Here is a 23,226-nt window from a genome sequence, read left to right on the forward strand (position 1 = left end):
GCACGTGCTCGGCGTGCGTATAACAGTGCGAAAGAGACGAAATTTGTTGGTGTGCATTATATATATATATATATATATACACGCCAAAGTCCATCTTGTGTATTTTATCACGCGTTTTCGTTTGGTGTACCATTTATACACGCATGCACACAAAACCAGCGCCAGCTTCCTCTGTCTGCTGTCAAGAAGGCTTAATGTTACTAAAAAGTGGTATTTTGAGGCTGACAGGAATAGCCTCATGACCACCAGTAAATATGATTTTATTCTTAAAGGAGCAACTCGCGCAAAAACTGGCTGAAAACACACTCGACCTCAGGCCATCCAATGTGTAGATGTTCGTTTCTTCACTGGAACAGATTTGGAGAAGTTTCGCTTGGCTCATCAATTGCATCCTCTGCAGTAAATGGTCGATCTTAAATTTAAACCATTATTGTTTTTGGCTAAAATACGAATCCTCTATCCACAATGTCGCTTGCCGTGATGCTAAAGTTCTCCGAAATCTGTTACGACGAAGAAACAAACTTATCTACATTCTGGATGTTAAACCGTTCCTTTAAAGCCAGTGCTGTTTAGACTGAATCCGAAATATCGCATTCGGTTCCGCTTGACAATAAATATAGAAAAAAAAGTTTTTTATTTTCTGCAATTTTTATATAGTGATTGCAATGGCAGTCTTTTCCTAAACCACAAAGCCTAAAGCCAGACAACAAATGAAACAACTGAAAATACGTTAAAATAATTAACATGCCAATCATAAAAATATCTTTACAAATAGTTTACATTTCTATACAATATGAAGTAGTATTACTAGGTCTCTGAGCTGAGCTGTTATGAGACCAGCGACCTAAACCGTATAGAATAACTTTTCTCTCAAACATAACACTGATTTCCAATGGATCCATTATCAATCAATCCTTTTCTTTTTTTTAAGCTATACACATCTTTCCACAGTCTGATTTGAACAAACAAATTATGTACAGGAGCAGAATGAAAATGTCAGCAGAACGAATATGAATATTCTGAAGCTTTTTCTGTAAATCTGCCATACAAAAATAGAGTTCATTATAACACACTCCATACTGAATGACATCATAGAGAACAGAAACGGTGACTACTACATGTCGCTCTGATTTACACACAGCTATGCATGATAAAAATGAAATACAGTCACAATATCATCTTTACAGTATCGTTACAAATTATGACACATTAAGACATTTTTTTAGATTCACTGCGGTCTGACAATATTTCAGTCTCCTGAAGTGTATGTTTAAAACGTCTGATGAAAATTATTTGGCAGTATGGAGCTAAAATGTGTTCATTAAACCAAGTACTTATAGTTATTTTACTTGATTCTGTCAGGGAAAATTATACGTGTTTTGATTCATGGGTGTACAATTACAGAATCAGATTTTACACACACACACACACACAAACCCAAAAAACGTGTTTTCAGATGCAAGAAATCAAAAACAAGCAGACACACACACAAAAAAAGGTTTTTTCGTTGACGTTCATTGTCAGACCTCATATCTTAAAATATTTAAAATTCTAGAATTATTTAAATAAGTTCTCTGTTAATACCGAAGCTTTCAAAAATGGCATGTTACATTTTCTGACATTTAAGGCTCGTTTACCACACGGACTATAAAAACCTTTCACCTTTGCTTAAGGAAAATGATCGAGGTAAAAAAAAAAAAAAAAACTTTAGTGTTTTCACGATGAACTGAAATGAAATAGGAACTTCTTTGACTTCTACTGGAGATATGCAAACCATGTATGATTCAATGTGCCAGTCGCTATTAAATGAAAAACAGCTGTAGTGACTAGCAGATGCTAAACTTGTCAAAATATTTGCGCTGCGTCTAATCAGCCAATCGAGAGCCTTCGTGGACTCTTTGTGAAGAGATGTCAGTCTTCGTAGAGTTTCGTGTCTTCTGTTCAATGCAGAGTTGATTTCTTCTCAGGATGCAGAAGTCTAAAAACGAGACTGTATTGCACTTATTTGTATCTGTGATCAATATGATTAATTTAGCCGGCATGAAAAAGATTAAGCGAATGTGTGAAAGTAATACACTCCTCTCCAAAAGCATCGGGACAGTGAGGCTTATTTTTGCTGAAGATTGAAAACATTTGGGTTTGAAATTGTGAAGTTGAAGAAAGAAGGAAAATCAAAGGTCCTGAAGAAGAAAGAAGCCATTGGTGTACTGAGTAAAAGACATCAAACAAATAGACCAATGAGAAAGAAAGGATCTGCTCGTGATCCCAAACATATAAGCTCATCTGTGGAAGCAATGTCATGACTTGAGCTTCTTCTGGGACGGGCTCATTGATCTTCACTGTTGATGGCAGCAGCAAAATTAACTCAGAAATCTACAGAAACCTTTTGTCTGGCAATTTAAAGAAAGAACCAAACTTATTGGGCGATCCTTCATCGTGAAATAATATAACGGCCCAATACACACTGCCAAAACTACACAGGAGTGCATCAGGGGCCAGAAGTGAAAGGTTTTAGACTGGACAAGTCAATGTCCAGACTTAAACCCTATAGAGCGTGCCTTTTACCTGTTAAAGAGAAGACTGAGGGGGTAACCCCCCAAAACAAACAGCAACTGAAAGACGCTGCGCTGAAAGCCTGGAAAAGCATCACAAAAGAAGAATGCAAAAGTTTGGTGTTGTCAATGGGTTACAGCTAAGCTTTATGCCGTTAATGAAAGCAAAGGATTTGCAACTAAATAAGAAGTCTTGTGTCAGATCCAGATGTAAATACCTGGAAATAAAAGCCGGCGTGTAAATCTCTTCTCTCTGATACTCAACCTTTGATGTCAAACCCAAATGTTTTCAGTCTACAGCAAAAATAAAAGAACTGGCCTCACAGTCCCAATACTTTTGGAGGGGAGTGTATATGCTGTAAGAAATCATTTAAACACATATATGAAATAAAATACAGACGGCGCAATAAACTTACCTTCAGTTGTCAATATCAGACACATGATTCTCCATCTAATAAAAGAGAAAAATCACTTTAGGAGTACAGAATAGCTCAAAATTAAAAAAAATTTAAATGCACTTTTGTAGACCCTACAGTCTCGCTTTTTTTTTTTCTTAAGCAGCAAATCATAATGATTTTTAAAGAATCATGTGACACTGAAGACTGGAGTAATGATGCTGAAAATACAGCTTTGCGTCACAAGAAAACAATTATTTTCAATTGTAATAATACATTACAATATTACTCTTTATTATTTTTTCCTCAAACAAATGCAGCCTTGGTGAGCTTAGAGAGCTTCCTATAAATGATCTCTAATAATAAAGCTTTTACACAATAATTTCCATGCTGCAAATATTTTACTAATAGTTCTACCTTGCTATTATTTAGCAGCAAATCAGGAAAAGTCGTAGTTAATAGTAAACAGTGTTCATTATTCTAAAGACGAGTTACCAAATATACAATATTACAGTTTAGTTAATAAATACATATTATACTATAATTATATATAACTAGTATGCATAAAATGCATTCTTTAGACCTATTAAATATGGCTTCTCAGTGTATTGAACTATCCATTTTATCCTGGGATAAATCTTTCCATCTAGGTACATATATAATACAGCCCATACTCTCTCAGACGGACTGTATATATATATATATAATACAGCCTATACTTTCCCAGAACAACAGATGTATTCTTAAAGTCTAGCCATTCATCTACTGAGAAAGAGCAGCTCAGGATCTCAAAAGACCTTGAGATTCACTCGCTCAATACTTTTACATTCATCATAATATATAAACAATCCCCTGACCTCAAGGTCCCTTTTGTAGAAACATATTCAGAGTTTCTTTTTTTTTTCTAGTCTAGCAAATTTATATCTGTATTGTTTGGGTATCTACCAAACCCAGCTGTGTCGGAGGTCACGCTCTGACCCGAAATGTCTGCAACGCTGTTGGGAATCTTTCCAACGGGATTTGGCCTCGAGTTTCACCAAAGCAGGAGCTCATTAAAATACAGTCAGCCTGTCTCCTAAGTGGGAAGCACATCCTAAATCTTAATTTGACTTTGCTGTTGGTCGCGGTGCTGCTGGACCCCAGCGTCTCCAGAGGTTCTGACTTGGTTTTAATTACAGAGCGTGACAGGTGAGGGTTAAGAGAGCGGGAAGCAGCCCAGCGGAACCCTGTCAGCTTCTGCTCTCCCGGCCCTGCGTCCGCAACCATGAATAAATCTGCAGAATTTAGCTTCAACGGGGGCTTTTCAGAGCCGCTGCTGCCAGCGAGGCCCGCGGGGGGCCAACGTACCAGATCAGTGCTGCCTTCCTCGTCGTAGTCATCCTCTCCGCCATCCGTCATTTCTCCCGCCTCCGCGTCCAGCTGTCCTTCCCCTCCCTCCTCTCCGGAGTTGTCTGCCGTCTCTGATATCGACCCCTCGTGCAAAGAGTCGCAGTTGTCCTCATATTTCCTGTGAGGCTCTGAAGGAACGACACAGAGATATGTGACGATTACGGCTTATATCAAAAATATCGATCATACTGAGAGCTAAATTACTTTTTTTACCCATCTTGAAATGATTTCTGTTTTTCAACTAAAAAATGTTAACGTTTTGACTCAAAAATGTGCCATTCTAAAGCCGCAAGACTTTCATGTTAAGCATAATATTATATGCTAACATCATATATAATCATTTAAAGACTGACATGAAATAATAGTTAGAATTTTTTTTTTTTTTTTTTTAACTGAACAAGTTTATTAACCTTAAAAAAAACATAAAAAAAATTTAATATAATATTTGATAGGTTTAATATGATAATATGATACACAAAACCATCATAAACTAAGCAAAAAAATGCACTTAGGTGTAAATGCTAATATTTACATGGTCCAAAAAAAACCCTTTTTTCAGGTTTGTAAATTAAACGGATTATTGGAGAATGTTTTACAAAAACTTATTTTAGTCTATTTTTCCATTTCTATAATTCTTACAGATTGTTTGTATTATCTGTGAAATTTACTAGCAATTGCTGATCGAATATTGATTATACAATATTTAAAAGAAATGAATTTTTAGAATGTAAATCAATGTGATCTTTATAATAGAATAGCTTACACAAAACATAAATACGTTTTCAATCTATATCCAGTTATGCATTACTATTATAATATTTAAATGCTTAGTTTTATGATCAAAGCTCTATATCATATTTGATCCATTTTAACACTATTCTCTAAACAAAACAAAAAATTCAGTCCAGTCTGTGTTAATCTTGAAATGTTACTTTTAACATAAAAAATTTATATAAAAATTATTCTTATGTTTACTTATTTTTAAACATGTAAATGTAATAACATAAGTAAATATGTCATAGAATTTTTTTTTATAAACATTTCACATCCAAAAAACCTGTTTTTAGAATTACAAAGTATTTTGTCAAATAGATTGTTTGATCAAAATTTTTTTTTTTGAGAAACCTGTTACAGGCTGAGTAATAATTTAGAGGCATTAGAAATTTGCTTAGAAAATATGCAGTAGGCTTTATATTACAACAAACTGTAGAAGTAGTTCTACAAAGAAAGTCAGCAATACAGGTTTAGAGCGACGTGAGGGAGAATAAAATGTTAAAAGAACTGCAGTTTTCTTTTTCTCGAATCTGTATGGATCAAGAACATGCAATAGACCCCAAGTTTGGCTCTTGAATGTACGTCTAGCGTTATACCGTTCCTCGGTGTGTCTGCTCGATGAAAACGCTGCTCTCATCTACTGCCGAACATGGCCAAATGGGATTTGCTATAGTAAAACAGTGCAAGATTGCCTGTATAACAGTTCTGATAAATTGGCTGCTGTCTCCTCGCCTGCCACGGAGATGGATAGCGCATATATACTCCCAATATTTCTCCCCGTACAGCTGATGTTTGCAACCCCATCCCACCAGACAGGATTTTATTCCTGCTCTCTTATAGTTCTCTGTCTATCTCACCGCACTCGGATCTCTGCTGTTTCTCGATTTTCTCAAGGCGCCCCAGAAGAGAGTCGATCTTCATCTTGATCTGAGTCAGTTCACGTTTGATAGTCTGGAGTTGATCGGACTTCACTGCAAAAGAAAACGCAATGAACACACATGAGGCAAGATCTGAGGAGATTACCGTGCATCCGTGCTCGTGCTTCTATCGCCGCAGATAATACGGGTCTGAAAACTTGTTCAGGGCTGCTGCTCCTAAACTAAGAGTTCAAAGAATTCCCTGTCCTGCTGTTTTTAATTTAGTTTTATCCCTAATCTAATTCAGACACGCTGGTTGATATCAGCCAAAGCTAGTAAGACCATGTTACCTTCCGTGCTTTCATGGATCCGGCTTTTATTAGTCAATAAAACCTAGCATGACCTGCTTTCAACATGTTGGAAATGCAAATGATTAAGTTTGAAGCCTTTTTCCTCCAAGAGTTACTTGACTTGACACATATATATATATATATATATATATATATATATATATATATATATATATATATATATATATATATATATATATATATATATACACACACACTATATTAACTTATTCTATATTATTTTCTATATTAACTATATTCTATATTTTTTCTATATTTATATTTAAAGTTTTTTTAATTATTTACAGTTTTAATTTTAATTAATTTACTTATATATATATATATATATATATATATATATATATATATATATATATATATATATATATATATATACCCATATTTTGCAGGCAAAAAGAATATAAATACCTTTTCTTGTCTTAACATTTTTTTTACTTATTTCTTTGCAATTAACTATAATGTACTTTATTTGTAGGATGCAATCACACTACTCCACCTATCCCACCTATTCTAAAATTATGAATAAATATAAAATAAATAGAAATTAGGGGTGTAATGGTACATGTACTTATACCGAATACACACACACACACACACACACACACGCATACATTGGTTGCTTTTATAATGTTCCACGTCCAAGTGTATATAGACAAATAAAAATGTAAATAAATCATTTTACTAATGTGTATTATACTCAGAATGTTAACTTTGCGAAATAAGAAAGGAGAGGAGGTGGCCGTAATATCACAAACAACGTGAGTTTCAGTCAAAGCTTACATGTTAAGGCTTTTACACAGCAGAAATAAACATGACAACAGACACTATAGATTATAACAGACACACGACAACAATAGGATATGGTTTGTGTGTGATTTTCATTTTCATAACAGTATGTGTACATATGAAATGCTAATTTGTACAGCGATACAAAAGGCCATGAACAGCATATTTTAACAGTAAAAGACCAAATTCCACACGTGATCGCAAAAGAAAGTTATTACAAACACTCTGGCCGTTTAAAGTGAGTTTTGAGTAAATGTGTACTGTTAATCTCATAAATTGTCTTACGTAGCATAATGCTAATTTTAGCGCTAATGCAGCTGCAGAACCGGTGCAGTTCTTCTTCATAATCGGTTTTGTCATAATACTGCACGTAAGGTCACAAGAAAATGTTTTGTTGTATTTATTTAGAAATATTATATGATATGATAATAGTTGGGTAAATGTTTACCGGGATTAAAGTGTTTAGGCTTGGCAAACATTTTACTGCCTGCATAAAGGCTGATAATAAAAGAATAACGGTAAAAGAATAATAAAGATTACGTCCCATACCTGCGGAGTTGTTCTGTTTCCTTAAACCAGATTATCATGCATTTCTTTATTTTAATACAATAACAGATAAATCCTAGCATGTTTATACACACACACAAAAAAAGTTTTAACTCAGAAATTTCTAGTAAAATTCAAATCCCCATGAAAGTGCAAACATTGCACTGAATTAAGCATTTTGTGTAAAACATTCTCTGCTAACCTTTTTGTAATATTTTCTACACTATAGACGTTGGTCCTCAACTGTAACCCGGCTATAGATCTGGTCTGCTGACACTCGCATTGAAGTTCAGTCCGAAGAAGAAACTATACAGTTTAAAATCCTGCTTTATGACTGCTGAGTTCATGAGACGATTAACCCCTGGTCACCGTGAAAAACTCTCAGTGAAAAGACTCAGTGCCTGCTAGCTTAATTCATGCTGCTAATTTCTGTGAATATTCAGTGCTTTAAATATGTCCACTGCTTTTTTTTCCCCATCTGACAGCTGTCAGATTAATCTCCCTCAGATGACTACACCACTGAACGCACACTGAACCTAATAAACACTTCAAATCAGCAGGCCTCTCTGGGCAGACCAGAACGACCTTGGTCATAAATGAAAACCCAAATAGGCTGAAAAAAAGGGGTAGCGAATAGTATCCAATGCATCTTTCTGCATTTGCGTTTTTTATGTTAGTAATGAGTCAAGGAATCATTCGTTCAAATGATTCACTCAAAAATTCTTATTCAAAAAAAACTGAATTATACAAGCAAAATATTACATGATTAACCGTTCTATTAAAAATGCTGATTGTCTATAAAAACCATACAGGAACTAAATTAGTTACTATCTTTACATTAAGTTATTCATTCAGATTCATTCAGGACCTAAAGAAGCGACTGTCTTTGAGATTAAGCCACGTGAGCATTTAATCGATCGACTCTAAAACATTCACAAATGAAACAACATATCTTCTCAATGAGTCACTGAATCATTCCTTCAAGTGATTTGATTAAAACCGCTAATTCATCTGTGAAATAACAGACTGTCTTTATGAGTCACTGAATAGTTCATTCAACCAATTTCTTCAAATGTACCAATTCATGCAGGAACTTAACAAGAGGGCTTCTTTATGAATCGTTAATTTGATGGATTATTATTTCAAGAGATTCGTTCAAAAACTATATTTATGATTAAGCCTTTAAACCATATAACTGATCTGTTCAAAAGCATTGTTTCATTCACAAACTAAACTAGAGAGTCACTGAAAGGTTCATTCAAGCAATACTAATTCATGCAGGACCAAAACAAGTGACTTCTTGAATCAATTGTTTTATTAATCCAAGAAATTCATTCAAAAACTCGAGTGACTGTTTTTATGATTAACCTTTAAATCATTCAATCGACCCATTCATTTATTTCATCCGCAAATTTTTGTAATGACTCATTGAATCATTCAAGTGATTTGTTTAAAAATCCAAATTTATTTGTTAAATACCATTATGTGAGCGTCATTGAATGTTTCAAACTATTTGTTTAACGAAAACAATAATTCATGCAGGAAATAAACAAGTCGCTTCCTTATGAAAGAGTCCTTGGATCATTCATTTTATCAATACCTCAAGTTACCGTTTTTAATGATTTAATATTCTGTTAAAAAACATTGACCTTCATTCACCACCTTATCTTTTGTCACTGAATCATTCATTTTAGTGATTCATTGAAGCTCATTTATGAATGAGTAGTTTTAATCGTTCATTTAATAGATGCATTTAAATACCTTGTTAATTTACGTAAATTTATTAAATACAAAAATATAATTAATCTGCTTCAAACAAGGCTATTCATTCACGAACAAAACGGTAATCTAATGAGTCACTGAATCATTCATTCGAGCGAATTTGTTGTTCAGTCGGTTCAGGGACGCAACAAGTAACTGTCTTCATGACAGAAATATTTCATAATTCACCAAAGAGTGAATCATTCAGAAGCTACTTTCATCGAACTAATCATTTATCTAAAATCTAGTACTTTAATTTACTGAACGCAAACTAGAAAAACCAAGCGTGGGTTGAATAGACCTCTATGCCAAACCTCTTGACACAAAAAAAACAGCTTCTTCGTGATAATTGGAGCTCCAGGATACATATAAATGCTTTGTTGAAAAATTCATTAGTCTGTATTTCCCGGTATATTTCGAGCCGTTCCTCTTCTTGAGAAAGCTGAAGCTTGTCGTTTTGCTGTCACCGCCTTCAGCCCTGATAACACAGCGTGACCCAGCACTGCTGTCACACCGCTGCCAGCTTTTCCACTACCTCACAAAATGGTGTCACCTGCCATCACCCGCCCAAGGCAGAAAGCTCTGCGTGTGTAGGTGTTTAGCTGACGGAGCGTCGTATCTACTGAAATTCAATGAACGTGTCTGTGTGCAACCATTCAAATTGCTCCGAAGCTCCGAAAGCAACACATGTCCAAAAATTGCCTTCGAGCTTCGCAAAACGTGAATTCTGAAGGAGGTTTTAATCTGGGCAACCCACGAAACACTAGCTGAGCATCAATTTGGTTTTGACACATGACAACGGCTGTAAAACTTTCTCTTTTATCACTCGTTTCAAGCTGTTTACTTGTGAATCTTTTAGAGGGTGCGTGGCGCGCCGTACATGAAATGCGCTGGATTATGACGCGCAACGTGTTGTTTTCCAAGATTAGGAGTTTGGATCGAAATGGAATGGAAAGTGTAGAAGCGGCAGGGACTAGTTGTCACAAACTCTATATCTCAGTGATTATAGTCTGAGATTAAGGAGATTATTATAGTCATTTTGTGAATTTTGTCTTTTAAACTAGATTTGAATAGTATAATATATTATATATACATTATGCATTTATCAATATTAAGAATTTTTTTTTAATAAGAATGCAATTAAATTGACAGCAAAAACATGTACGATGTTACAAAAGATACATTTTTTATAGTCCTCTCAAACAATTGCATCCAAAAAATTTTTATGTAAAACAAAATGTATGTGCGCTGTGTATCTTTAAAATGTATATTAAAATGACTTGAGTAATGATGCTAGAAATAGTTTTGCATTACAGGAATAAATTACGGTAACACTTTAGAATAGGTAACACTCGTTAACTATTAACTACAGCTTTTCCCTCAAAAAAATAATTAGCTGCTTATTAATAGTTAGTAAGGTACTTAATTAGCTCTAATAAATGGCTAATATTCTAGTAATGTGCATGCTAATACGCAACTAATAGGTGTAATTTACATATTAAAAATGATTAATAGTATTATTAATAGAATTGTTTAATAATTTAAAATAATTTCACTTTTCACTTTCGCACTGTATTTCTGATCCAATAAATGCAGCCTTGGTAGGCACAAGACACTTGTTTTAAAAACATTTTAGTGGAATAATCTGCTGATATTTAAATTAATTTTGTTACAAATAGCCCTTATAGCGTGACAAATGAAAAAATGGGCTGATGGTATTAATACGAGGCCACAAAAGCTTCATGCATAATAGAATTAGCAAAAATCCTGTTTAAAATATTGAAACTGAGTACAGCACGTCACATTCCTGAAACTATTTTACAGACAGAGGCATGCAAAACAGGTTTTGCCATTCATGTCACTCTGTTTTCATAGCCGACCCTTATTTGGGACACAAATTGCAGTAGTTGTGTTTTCAGATCTCCTCTGCTACACAGAAATCAGCACTGAAAAAAAACAACACCACCACAATTCTGATCTTAAACAGAGAATGGTTGCAATTTCCTCAGAAATACATAAAGTGGTTTTGAGCAAAACAGCCCAAGTAAGTTTTCGAGCCTAATGAAATGCTATTTCGGTGCGGCATAAAACTAATCTCCAGTCTGCGCTGTGAAGAAAAGGGAGAACTCCAGTGAAATGCAGATTAAGGTAAACAGTGGCACTTTTGTGTACATGCCATGGATATTTTTGCCCGTGAATTGCACTGATATGAGAAAAGCCCCCGGAGAGGCCACAGCACTACAGCTAAGAGCATTAGTGTCATGCACCGCGGCTAATCTCGACTTCTGAGCTCCGCGCTCGGAGGAGACGACGGGATGCTGACAGATGCTGTAAAAGCTGCTACTCGTGGGTTAGAGATAAAATCTGAATTAGTGTTATGAATTCTAATTTACAAACACCAGCGCATGATGTTCCGTCTTGCCGTTTGGCTCGCATCCCAGGCAGAATTAAAGGAGCGTTTCAGACGGCCGCAAGTCTGAGAATGCTCAGCGCTTACAAAAATCGATACGTTCTTGATTTTTGCTCCCGTGAAATATAAAAAGTCTCTTTTCACTCGGTTTAACTTGTAAGAGAGATCCACTGACCGACGTGTTTAGCCTGCGCCAGATAACAAAGCAGCAGTTGGCAGTGAGGAATAAAGCTTACGGATTTCTTATAGTGTGCTACAGACTTTAGTTATTTAACGGTGATAAGTGCATCGTGGATCTGTGGCAACCATTCTTGCAAAATGCACTCAATTATTAATGTCCTTTTGCAGTAGGAGTATGAAAATGCACGAATGCCATCGCATTACACAACAAAATACCAAGTATTCATGCTTTTTTTTTTCTCCATGTGGCATTTGCAATCTTCAGACAAGTCAAGTGAAATTTATTTTTATGTGCGTGCTTTTCACTTTGCATCAGAGCAGCTTTACAGAAAATCATGATTTTAAATGTTTATAATATCTTAATACCATTTTCTTCTGGCGCAGTGAAAAATAAATAAATCACAGCGATTTCTGATTGGCCATGATGGTTTCACAATGCCAAAACTGTGCAGTGTATCTCAGGCTTTATAGCTGAATTTAGAAGAGTAGGTCAGGGAGATCATTTAGCCTTTAAATCAAAGAGTTGACTTTTTATATGAAAGACCCTACGCCAGTATACTGTATGTATACAGAACTTTATGTTGAAAAATAGGTGACAACCTCAAACTAAATCAGGCAGTAGATAATATATAAAAATATATATTTGTTTTAGTGCTGTCAAATGACTAATCGTGATTAAATCGCATTTAATATAAACATTTTCGTTTTCATAATGTGTGTATATTTATTATGTATGTATAAATGCACACACACATACACAGTATATATTTAGATTTTCTTTTTTGAAAACACCGTTTAAAACTATGTATTTATATTCATATGATTTATATTATATCTAAATATATTTCATATATAAACAGAACATGTTTTTATGAAATATGTAAATGCATGTGTGACATACATAATAAATATACACAGTACACAATCATATATTATGTAAACAAGAACTGGATACCATTAATCGTTTGACAGCACTAATTTATTCATATACATCGCATTAAATGCATAGCATTTTCGGTGTTTTTTTTTAATGAGCTTTGAGACAACAGAATATCTTGTTTCTGTATACTGAGCTTAAAACAGTGTTTGTTTATAACCGCGTGTACTCTGATAAAGGTTTCTGTGCTTTCAGACAGGTTGAGAGGATCGAGAACAGAACAGTGTGCTCCAGCAGCTTGTCTTCGGGAAATTGACCTGTCATTTATTTGCAAACATATTCTACCCCAAGAATAAACGCACAGAAGTTTTAAGTTCTCCATTAAGTTAAATTGCAGTTATTTTAGTTTTCTTTACATTATGTGATGGCTTACATTTCGTCCCAGAGGAGAAGGACGATGACGAAGACGGGGGTCTTGAGGAAGAAGAGGAGGAGGTTTTGATGGGGAACGAACTCTTCCCGCGTCGAGTGGACGGAAGCACCACCCGTGAGCGTTTCAGAGGAATCACTGCCCTCGGAGGAGGAGCCACCCGTCCGTGATAGTCAAAGAGCCTAACCGGATAAAAAGAACCAAAGGAGATGTGCAGAGTTCAACGCAGACATCATAACATCACTATCATTTATATGGCTTTCTAAAGGTTTTTCAAACATTTCCGACTCCTAGTTTCTGGTTTCCCTGGAATTAGCAGAGCCACTTTCGAAATTCGTCATCGCGGCAGGCGAATTTTTCAAGTTACAGAAGAGAAAGGAGGTGCGAGAAAATGTCAAACAAAGGCGCGTGCCCTTGCTCTCACATCAATCTCTCCTGGATATTCACACCTCTCCACCCAGGTGACATTTAGTAAATGTCTCTGCTAATAAAAGACGAGATCGTAAGAGCGAAATAAAACAAGGCTTTTTAGAAATTAAAGTCGAGCTCCATTTACTCCGAGCTTTTCTCAGCGTTCTCATAATTTCTTCCAAGGACGAACTGTAGGTGTTTTAAGATAAAATAAAATCATGGATTAACGCCGCGCTTAATTGCGTTCATATATTTGTATGCATCTTTTCATCTTTACATACATTTGACAAGGCTTAAAGTAATGCATGAAAGGTCGCGCCGCTGAAGGACTCGAGTGTTTCAAAATGAGTGCAGTCAAATTAATGGGAAATAAATGCATACATACCTATTGTAGAAATCATCCCTGTAGTAATCATAATCAAATTCATAACCACTGAAAAAGACAAAACAAAGGCACAGTGTAAAGTGCGATTTGCTATGTCAGGTTGTGATGGAGGGCAAATTAGCCCCTTGATTTAGACTTCTATTCAAAGCTCAATTGATCTGACAGGAAGATTTTACACTTGAGCACTAATCAATTTACACCCTAAATGTATTAAACTTTACAATCCCATCCATTTACACGTTATTTAAGCACCCCGCTGACAGACAAATCAATAATATCTTCAGCCTTCAGACAGCATGCAGAGCTCCCATAAACACAGTTACAGCTGCAATCAAAGCGGCTTTGTTTATTAATTACGGCGAGAAACCTCCTGGAGTTCGTTTTAGATCCTGACAGAGATGCGGCAGGACCCCTACTTCGACTTCAACCAGTAAACTTTTCGTGAACCCTTTAGAGCACCAGCAGCACCAGACTTCTCTTCAGAAGACTTATAACGTCGACTGACAAGGCAAGCAGAAGGGATGCTTCTTCGGTCATTTTTATTTCATGTACAGCCGAGTGCAGAAGTAAATGAACGAAATTCTTTACGGCTTATAGCATCAAGTTGAACTGAAAATCGAATCGAAATTAATTCCAATATGTTCTGTTGGATATGAAATTGTTCAAAAAGAGGAGTTCAAAAAGCTCCTTTGATTGGCTGTAAACAGTGTTGAATCTCGTATATGCTTTTCATGTCTTATTTTGCTCAATAGGCTGGCTGAGCATCTTGACGGGTCAAACAGAAGAAGTCGAGTCTCTCACTGGAAATACTATCTGTTCTTAACTTCCAGGCGTCTAAAATAACTTACACCAATCACATGCAACACCGCACTGTACCTGATATATTAAGGGACGTTGAAGTCTTACAGAGTTTGAATAGCCTCTCTCTGGTGGTTATAGCTTGAATAAAATCTATGAATATCGTATACCCATGATGAATAAATTCATGAACTAACTTTCCCCTTTTCCCCGTACTGTCTTCTCAACATTCCCCACACATACACATTTATCCACATATACATTAATATCTGTCAAATCACACACGCAATATCCATCCATCTCTGTCAGATCATACACAGACATTATACACATGTACATTCATTTCTATCAAATCATACCTTACACCTGAGGCCCAAAACAGCCCTTCATCTTCATCATCATAGCCTACACACTACTACATAACCCTCTGGCACTTTTCCCATCATATTGTTACATTACCCACTAACAGAAAAAAAATGTATATTATTTCACTTCGAATATATACATTACTTATAATAAAATAAAATAAAATATAATAAAGGTTATGCAAAATGTTGTACTTTAAAAAAATTAAATAAATCAGTATATTTATACAGTATTTATTATTAAACATAGAAATATAAAAATGTGAATACGAAAATATAACATGTTTAATTTCTTACAATTTATTTATAATCTAATTGACTATTTTCGCATACATTTATGTATGTATTTATATCTCACACACACACACACTCACACATATCATGATGTTTTATTATTATGTTTATTATGTTTTATGTTTATTATATTTGTAGTTATTTTTTAACCTAATCGAAAAAACCCAACTGCAGTTTTTTTTTTAATTAATTGTTTTTGCAAATGAATTCTTTATACACACACACACACGCACATGCACACACACACGGTACATAGTATAGAGAAATTCAATTATACAATAAAATTATGAGTTTAATACTCTCAGTTAATGTTCATTTATAAATACATGTTAGTTAATTTATGTTTTCCAATTTCCATAACATGAACTAATTAATAATTGTGCACAATAACATAAGGACAGCAATTAAGGATGCAAACAAGGTCAAACCTGATGCAATTGTGTATTTAAATATATGTCACGCATATTATGAATACCCTGTCAGCTACAGAAACTGGAGTGAGGATGATTTGGGGTCATCTAACTCATTATATTCTATTATAGTCATCTCTTCGTTTCTCTGACCATTTCATTCCAAACTAATTAACATTCAAAGCTCCTCTTTGTTGCTTTGCTCCTGTTCTACTCTCCTAATTAGGCCTACCTCAGATTACATAATGGATTGGTTTGAATTAGTCGATTTGAAATGCAAATCGAGGCTTAATGAATTTCAAAAAACATACTGAGAGCGAGAAATAAAGAATTAAAAACCTAGAATCAGCTAAAGTAAAATACAACCATATAACACAAAAAAGCTTAGATAGACGCTCTTTCAGGCTCATAAGTAATTGAACTGCCAAAAATCCATAATTTAATGTCTCATTACTATGACTCTACTATTTTTTTGCTAAGTGTTAATAAAAAAAGAGGGAAAAAAAATCCCATTACATTTATGGACAAAACGTAACCGGCGCTAATCCAGTAATTGTTTCACAGTCTCTATTTATTTAGTTTTAGTTAGTGTGTATTGTCCGCTATAAAAAGCTTGTCAATAAAGCAGCAAATGCCTAATACCTTTTCAAACATTGATTTTTCACTTATTTCCTGCTTGGTTAGTTTTCACCGACGTGTCTAGAGAGCTTTTTGCTTCCTATAAGGGTTCAACCGTCTCCCCCGAACCTGCGAGACGCAACTGCAACTTCAGCAATTGAACGAATGTGCTGATAATCGCAGACCGCGGGCTGTTCTGTTATCTAAACCTGATAATATGACAAATGTGCTGACGGCTTCATTCAGCCACACAAACCAGACTTTAATCCGCTTTACCTCGGCTCTCCTAACAAGGGAGCATGTAAGAGCAGCACATGCGTTTCATTTACACTGCAGTATGTTATCTGAAGTAGAATGCACGGTGCATTTGTAGTCCATGTATACATAAGTGCAGTGCCTACCTATATTAAATATAAAACGCTAACCTGTAAACAGCAGTCAGGGGTCGTTTGGATCCCGCTTTAGGCCTGTAGGGTTTCGGCTCTCCGGCCATGTTAATATCTGCAGAAACACAGAAGATTTCAGAATCAAACACCTGTGGTAATGAGGTTGCCGTGTTTGGTTTTCAAACAATAATAATCCATGCGGCTTCTCTCTGAATCAGCCTTTAATGACTTGAGCGTGGTGGGTAGAACGATGTGGCGCCCGTTTGATGTTCAGCAAATAATTTGGAGCCCTGGGATTGTAAAACAAGACAAAAAAAAAAACATATCCTGTATTCCAAAAATACTGCGTAACAATGTTTTCCCGAATAACTGTTCTCTAAAACTTGTTCTGCGCTATCTGCTTCTTAGAAACGCAGTCCATTGCACGCACGAGTCACACATAGCGGGCAAACGGAATTTTAGCATTGCATGCAAAGCTATTAACGGTGCAACGCTAGTTTAGTTGATGTGGTGCAACTCTGTAGTGATTTTGAGCCGCATTGTTTTTAACAATTCATGTTTTGCTTAAAGTATGCACGGGCTGTCCTCTGTGTTGTAGAACAAATACCACATGGTTTGGTGTTTTGTTAACTAATGCAATGACATTCATACATTTTTAAAAGATTAGTTGACCCAAAAAGGTCCGGTTAGACACAAAACAGTGGTTTGCGTCTTGTTTAGTAGCAGCTTTTCACGTCACAAGATGTTAATTGTGTAAAATACTGTGACGTTTTTATCAGCTCTCATTGTGACGGCACCCATTCACTGCAGAGGATCCATTGGTGAGCAAATCATTTAATGCTGGATTTCTCCAAATCTGTTCTGATGAAGAAACAAACATCTTGGATGGCTTGAAGGTAAGTACATTTTTAATTTTCCGGTAAACTATTCCTTTGTCAAATTTAATTTCAGTCAGTTTTTTGCACTGTTTATCTGTAGTGTATATCTTTTAAACTAAAACAACTCAATTTCACTGCCGCAGTAAAAGAAAGAGAAGAGATGAATAAGAAGAGAAGGCATGCTGAAGCACTTGACCTTGGTGCATCTATATGTACATTAAAGCATTTTTTTTTATCAAACCATCATCCTTGAGCATTACCACAGTACAGAACATCTCTGAGACTTATCTCAACTATCTGACCCACACAACCCAGTGCTCCTGTCTGCAGCATTCATCACAAAAACACTCCGCCGCTGCATACAAGGGGGAAAATCTGCCATAGAACAGCTTTAAGATAAATGCGATATGGTTACAGTCCCATTTTATACAGCAGGTCTGATATTTCACACTGACAGATACGGACAGACTGTGCCTAGTGGTTAGTAACAGTTGAGTTGTGAAAATGATGCATCGCTTGCTCACCAGTGGATCCTCTGCAGTGAATGGGTGCCGTCACAATGAGAGTCCAAACATCTGATAAAAACATCACAATAATCCACAAATAAAATCCAGGCCTTAAAATGATTGCCTGAAGTAAAAAAAAAAAAAAAATTGTGTTTGTAATATTTATAATTACTCTATAAACCATTGCTTCAGGACAAAATATGAGCGCATAATCCATAATAAAACTAAAAAAAGTAAATCTGAAATCAAAATCTAACAACATTTTTTTTTAGAATGCATTTTTGTTCATAAACACACACCTATGAACCTTACAAGATGTTAATTAATGGACTGGAGTGGTGAGGATTACTTGTGGATTATGTTTTTATCAGCTATTTGGACACACTTTCACTGCGGAGTTATGCAATGCTACATTTCTCCAAATCTGAAGAAACCAACTCATTTTTGGCTGAACCATTCGACAATTTAACAAACACACTCAACATAAACAAGGACGTTTTGTCATGCCTACAAAGCTTCTTGGTGTTACTGGATCAAAACGAGAGGATGAAATTTGACAGAAAACACGAAGCCTTTTCATAAAGCCTCTCCTTGACGAAATCCTGTTATATATGCAGATCTGGAGTAAATGCTCAAGCACATCGGCTCACAAAGTGACTCAGACGCGGCCTAGCCAATGTCACTACTGCAAACAGCGCGCTTTTATGAGAAATCAGGCTCTGATACCCGTTTAATAAAGCATTTGTTTGCTTGCTTTAGATGTATGCGGTACCCGTGCAAGGGCATCTGTCCAATAAAGTAGAGAGATGCAAGAGAGCGATGTCTATTTTTCATTTTTCGCTGATTGATGGTAGGCACAGAGGGGACGTGGATCTGGCCACGAGGGAACATTTTCATTCATCTGCATCTGTTCGTCGGACTTCTAATGGTTGCCTGGAGACAGGCCGAGCCGAGAGGAGCTCTCCGTGGTCCTGAACCCAGCGCTGGCTGAGGGAGAGTGGAGCTTTTTCACTGTTTGGATCGCAGCCCCATGAAAGCTTTCCATTGAGACGGGCACTCACAAAGAGACATGCACGGCATCTGAAACAAGTCCTATTCAAAACCAGGTCCTTATTCGCCAACCTTTGTTATTTAACATAAGAAGCGTCACCGAAAAGCATTTTGGTGCCTCAAAAAAAAAAAAAAGAGACACAAATGGCGTGCCTTTAGAGAAAGTCTTCAAACTGAGTGGAATTCATTTTAAGAAAAACATACGCGAACAGAGTTTAAGTAAATTGCAAATGATAAAAAAATAGATATATACGGAAGACAAAAAACATCTGGCTGTCAAACATTGGCGGAACATGTTCATAGTTATTGTGATGAGACTGTCTCCAGTGTAATCATTTTAATCTGACAGGCGACAACTCTCAAGAAAGAAGAGCTGTTTTGTTTCTGTATATCATGCACCTTTTTTTCTCTGAATAAAGAACAACCTCCATCTTTCTGCAGCTTGTCTGATCTCTTATCGGTTTGACCTTACAAACACACCACAAACGCAGCAGTGTACTACCATTAAATCACAAAAATGCTGCAATTTCTGTGCAAAGAATGAATACGCAGGGGGGTTTGTTGTGTGGAAATGATGGGGTCAGGATCTCTTCTGAATCTCTGGTTTACTAACACTGGTTTGGATGTGGATATTAGGGAAACAATGCAAAAATGAAAAGAATGCAACCAAACAAATGGGCTTATCAGCTTTTTTTTTTTTTTTTTTTTTAAACTGTGCATCATAAGACATCATCTTCAGCTGTGCATCCAATCAAACTCTACTGTATTTTGGTCACTACTAAGCAATATGGCTAATACTACTGCCATACTTATCTCAGTGGGTGTTCAGTAAATCACATATGCGGTCTTGCTTATGTGTCGCAAAACGGTTATTTTCTTATTCAACCTATGTCAGGTAATTTTGCATATTGTTAGGCCCGTGCAGTTCACTGTAATGTGCAATTTATGATCGCCACTTGACGTCCATTGTAAAGCCATTTGAGAACCACGGCTTTAAGTAATCATTTTCTCAGATCAAAACACTTTCTTTTCTTTTTTTGAAAAGGAGAGAGAAATATGTGTGGAAATGGATGTGAAATGAATCTATTAACTATTTTAATTACAAGTAATAATCGTGCGCGGCTATTATTCTGTTCAAAACTGCAATGCAAGGCAGGAAACACAAATATACACTGGAAAAAAATATATTGTAATATATATATTTTTTTATTAAATATCAAATAGCACCAATAAATGCATTATTATAATTGGATTTAAAATAAACGTAAGTTTCTAAAATGCATAAATGACTGCTGGCACAGCAAAGTCTGCTGTTATATATCGAGTCAAGTGAAAAATACATAAAATAAATGATAATAAATAAATAAATAGTTTAAATAGTAAAAGATATAAATTACAGATGTAACTATGGCACAGCATGCCAGTGACGACTGTCAGGAATTTAATTGAACATTCGCAAATCTATTTACTGACCAATTAGAATCAAGTATTCCAGCGAGCTGTCTAACATATATCTATATGCATCCCAGCTGGGTGCTGATTTATCCTCAGTTGCCATCTGTTTTACTGCTTGCTAAACAGAAGAACAAGCAGACTGCTGCTTACAGCCAACCCTTCATTTTCTTCCACTTAGCACAGTGTCACGTCTGAAAGTCACAACAAGCGTAAGGTACACGCTCACACACCTTAATATAGCGCGCGCACACACACTCTACCAGCCATATACATCTCCATGTGGCATCTATTTAAAACCCCGATATTCAGCAGGAGGTGCACTGATAATTATGTTGATGCATCTGATGATATGACATGGAGTGCGGTGTACATGTCTATCTTTCTCAGCGTTACTGCCAGCAAAACAGCATCTCGGTCTCATCTTGTCTACATTTAAAGCGCATTTGGAAACTGAACGGATGACCACGCAAGCATCCTTCGAGTCGCGTGACCCGAAAGCGAGTCATGAAGGCATGATTTCATTTTTGCACGAACCGTTCCTTTAGCAGTGCCCATTGCAGAGATTTTTTCGTGGCTTACTTATGCGTTCATTTAAAATTCCTTTACTGACCTAATTAAACGCGGCACGTCTGGCAACACGCATCCGCACTTTATTTTCTTGAAGTTGTATAGAGTTGCATCCACACGAGTTGGTCAGTGAAATTTCAAAGCTTAGCCCTGCAGGGACCTCTGTAGGCCTCAGCTCTGCTGCAGACAATATGATGTTGCGATGAAAAGCCAACGCATCAAGCACAAACTCCGCTTTAAATGAGTAAATAATGAAGAGCTGCAGGCGCCTGAGGGATCGGGGTGTTAACGGGCTTATAGCCGGTGATCAGACGCATGCGGCGAGATGTGAGCAGCTAAAGCAAACATAAACATCTCCGGTGCGGGTTGGCTCTGATAATCCATCCGTATGAGGCGATCATGCCTTTTGATGATAATCTGGCTGAAGAATTTTGCTTTGCACTAAATCAGTTACGGCAAAGTACTCATCCTAAAAAGATCCTGTTACCACACTTTGATTTGCAGATCAGTGAGAGATTTTACAACGAAACCAGTTTTCAAGTCCAGCTAGGATTTAAAGACTTTGAATTTATGCTCGTGGGCTGGTGAGTAGCTGCCTTAACATGATGTGACGCATGGGAAAGGGGAAAAAAATTACAATGTAAGGGTTAGTGTTAAAACACATGAATCGTTTTACTATAAAATTGACATATACAGGGAAAAAAAGAGATTTATGGACAGCAGCTGTAATTTTTCAGATTAGTTTGAAAAGAAAATTGTAACCGAAAATGTAACAGCGAATCACTTGTGCTTGAAATTTGATTTGATTATATAAAAATGCTCCATAAGACAGTATTTAAAATATTGTGTTATACAATAACTATACGGAATTAAAAAAAATAAAAAGACAACCACAGAAATACTTGCAATGTTTTTATCGTTAGCTAAAAATTATATAAAATAAACACATATTCATACATAAATTTTATATATTCATATATATATATTATATATATATATATATATATATATATATATATATATATATATAAACATATAAGAATACGTTTATATATATATATATATATATATATATATATATATATATATATATATGAAACTTAAAATGTAACTAAATGAAGTACAAATATTTATAAAACAATTTTTAGATACTAAATAGAAATATTTTTAAATATTTTTAAACAAAAGTGCGAAAAAATGTCTAAAATGCAAAGTAAAATGAAGATGAAATTAAAAAAATGTGTGTTTATTTTTGCTTTTAATTTGTGTGTATTTCGAATAATACATAAAATAATTGGTTAAATATATATAATATATATATATTAATGTGGTGAGAGCTTACCAGTGCTGAATATTTTTTATTACCCATTAAATAATAATGTACAAGGCAGATTTAACTAATTCAGTTAGCTCGGCATCCATATTAGTTAATGTTTTTTCATTAAACAGAATTTTGTGGAAGTGTGTAACATTTTATAATAGCACAATGTGGAAAAAAAACACGTTATTTGATCTACAAAACAGATCAAGGGCCCTTGCATTGTGCCTGTGCCTCTAAATAGCGTATACTATAATTGGCTAGGATTTCCACAAAATTAAAGAGCAAAAATTGCAGACGCGGTGAATGAAAGCACATGTTTTATCTTGGGAGAGCACATTTTTTTTTTACATTTACAACCCCAGGATGCTTCATTTTTTTTTTGACTGGATGTCTCATAAAGCTCGTTCCGTGTCTCCTAAGAAACGCTCTTAGTTTTCCTGTCACTATTGAAATA

At 35.5% G+C, this 23,226-nt stretch overlaps 1 protein-coding gene across 4 annotated transcripts in view; it reads right to left on the reverse strand.

Moving 5' to 3' along the window:
* Positions 1-615: 615 nt before the first annotated feature.
* LOC122329990 (RNA-binding Raly-like protein) overlaps positions 616-23,226 on the reverse strand; it is a 120,062-nt gene continuing 97,451 nt past the window's right edge. For 3 of the 4 annotated variants that reach the window (XM_043226748.1, XM_043226747.1, XM_043226750.1), the window contains 7 exons: positions 17,035-17,110; positions 14,125-14,172; positions 13,332-13,510; positions 5,968-6,081; positions 4,295-4,464; positions 2,969-3,003; positions 616-1,978 (listed from right to left, as the gene is read on the reverse strand). In XM_043226748.1, coding sequence (XP_043082683.1) covers positions 2,971-3,003; positions 4,295-4,464; positions 5,968-6,081; positions 13,332-13,510; positions 14,125-14,172; positions 17,035-17,110 — 620 coding nt within the window. In that variant the 3' untranslated portion in view covers positions 616-1,978; positions 2,969-2,970. The remainder of the gene's footprint in view (positions 1,979-2,968; positions 3,004-4,294; positions 4,465-5,967; positions 6,082-13,331; positions 13,511-14,124; positions 14,173-17,034; positions 17,111-23,226) is intronic. The other variant, XM_043226749.1, reaches the window with a different exon arrangement.

This window comes from Puntigrus tetrazona, chromosome 24, assembly GCF_018831695.1.
Source record: "Puntigrus tetrazona isolate hp1 chromosome 24, ASM1883169v1, whole genome shotgun sequence".
Classification (NCBI taxonomy): domain Eukaryota; kingdom Metazoa; phylum Chordata; class Actinopteri; order Cypriniformes; family Cyprinidae; genus Puntigrus; species Puntigrus tetrazona.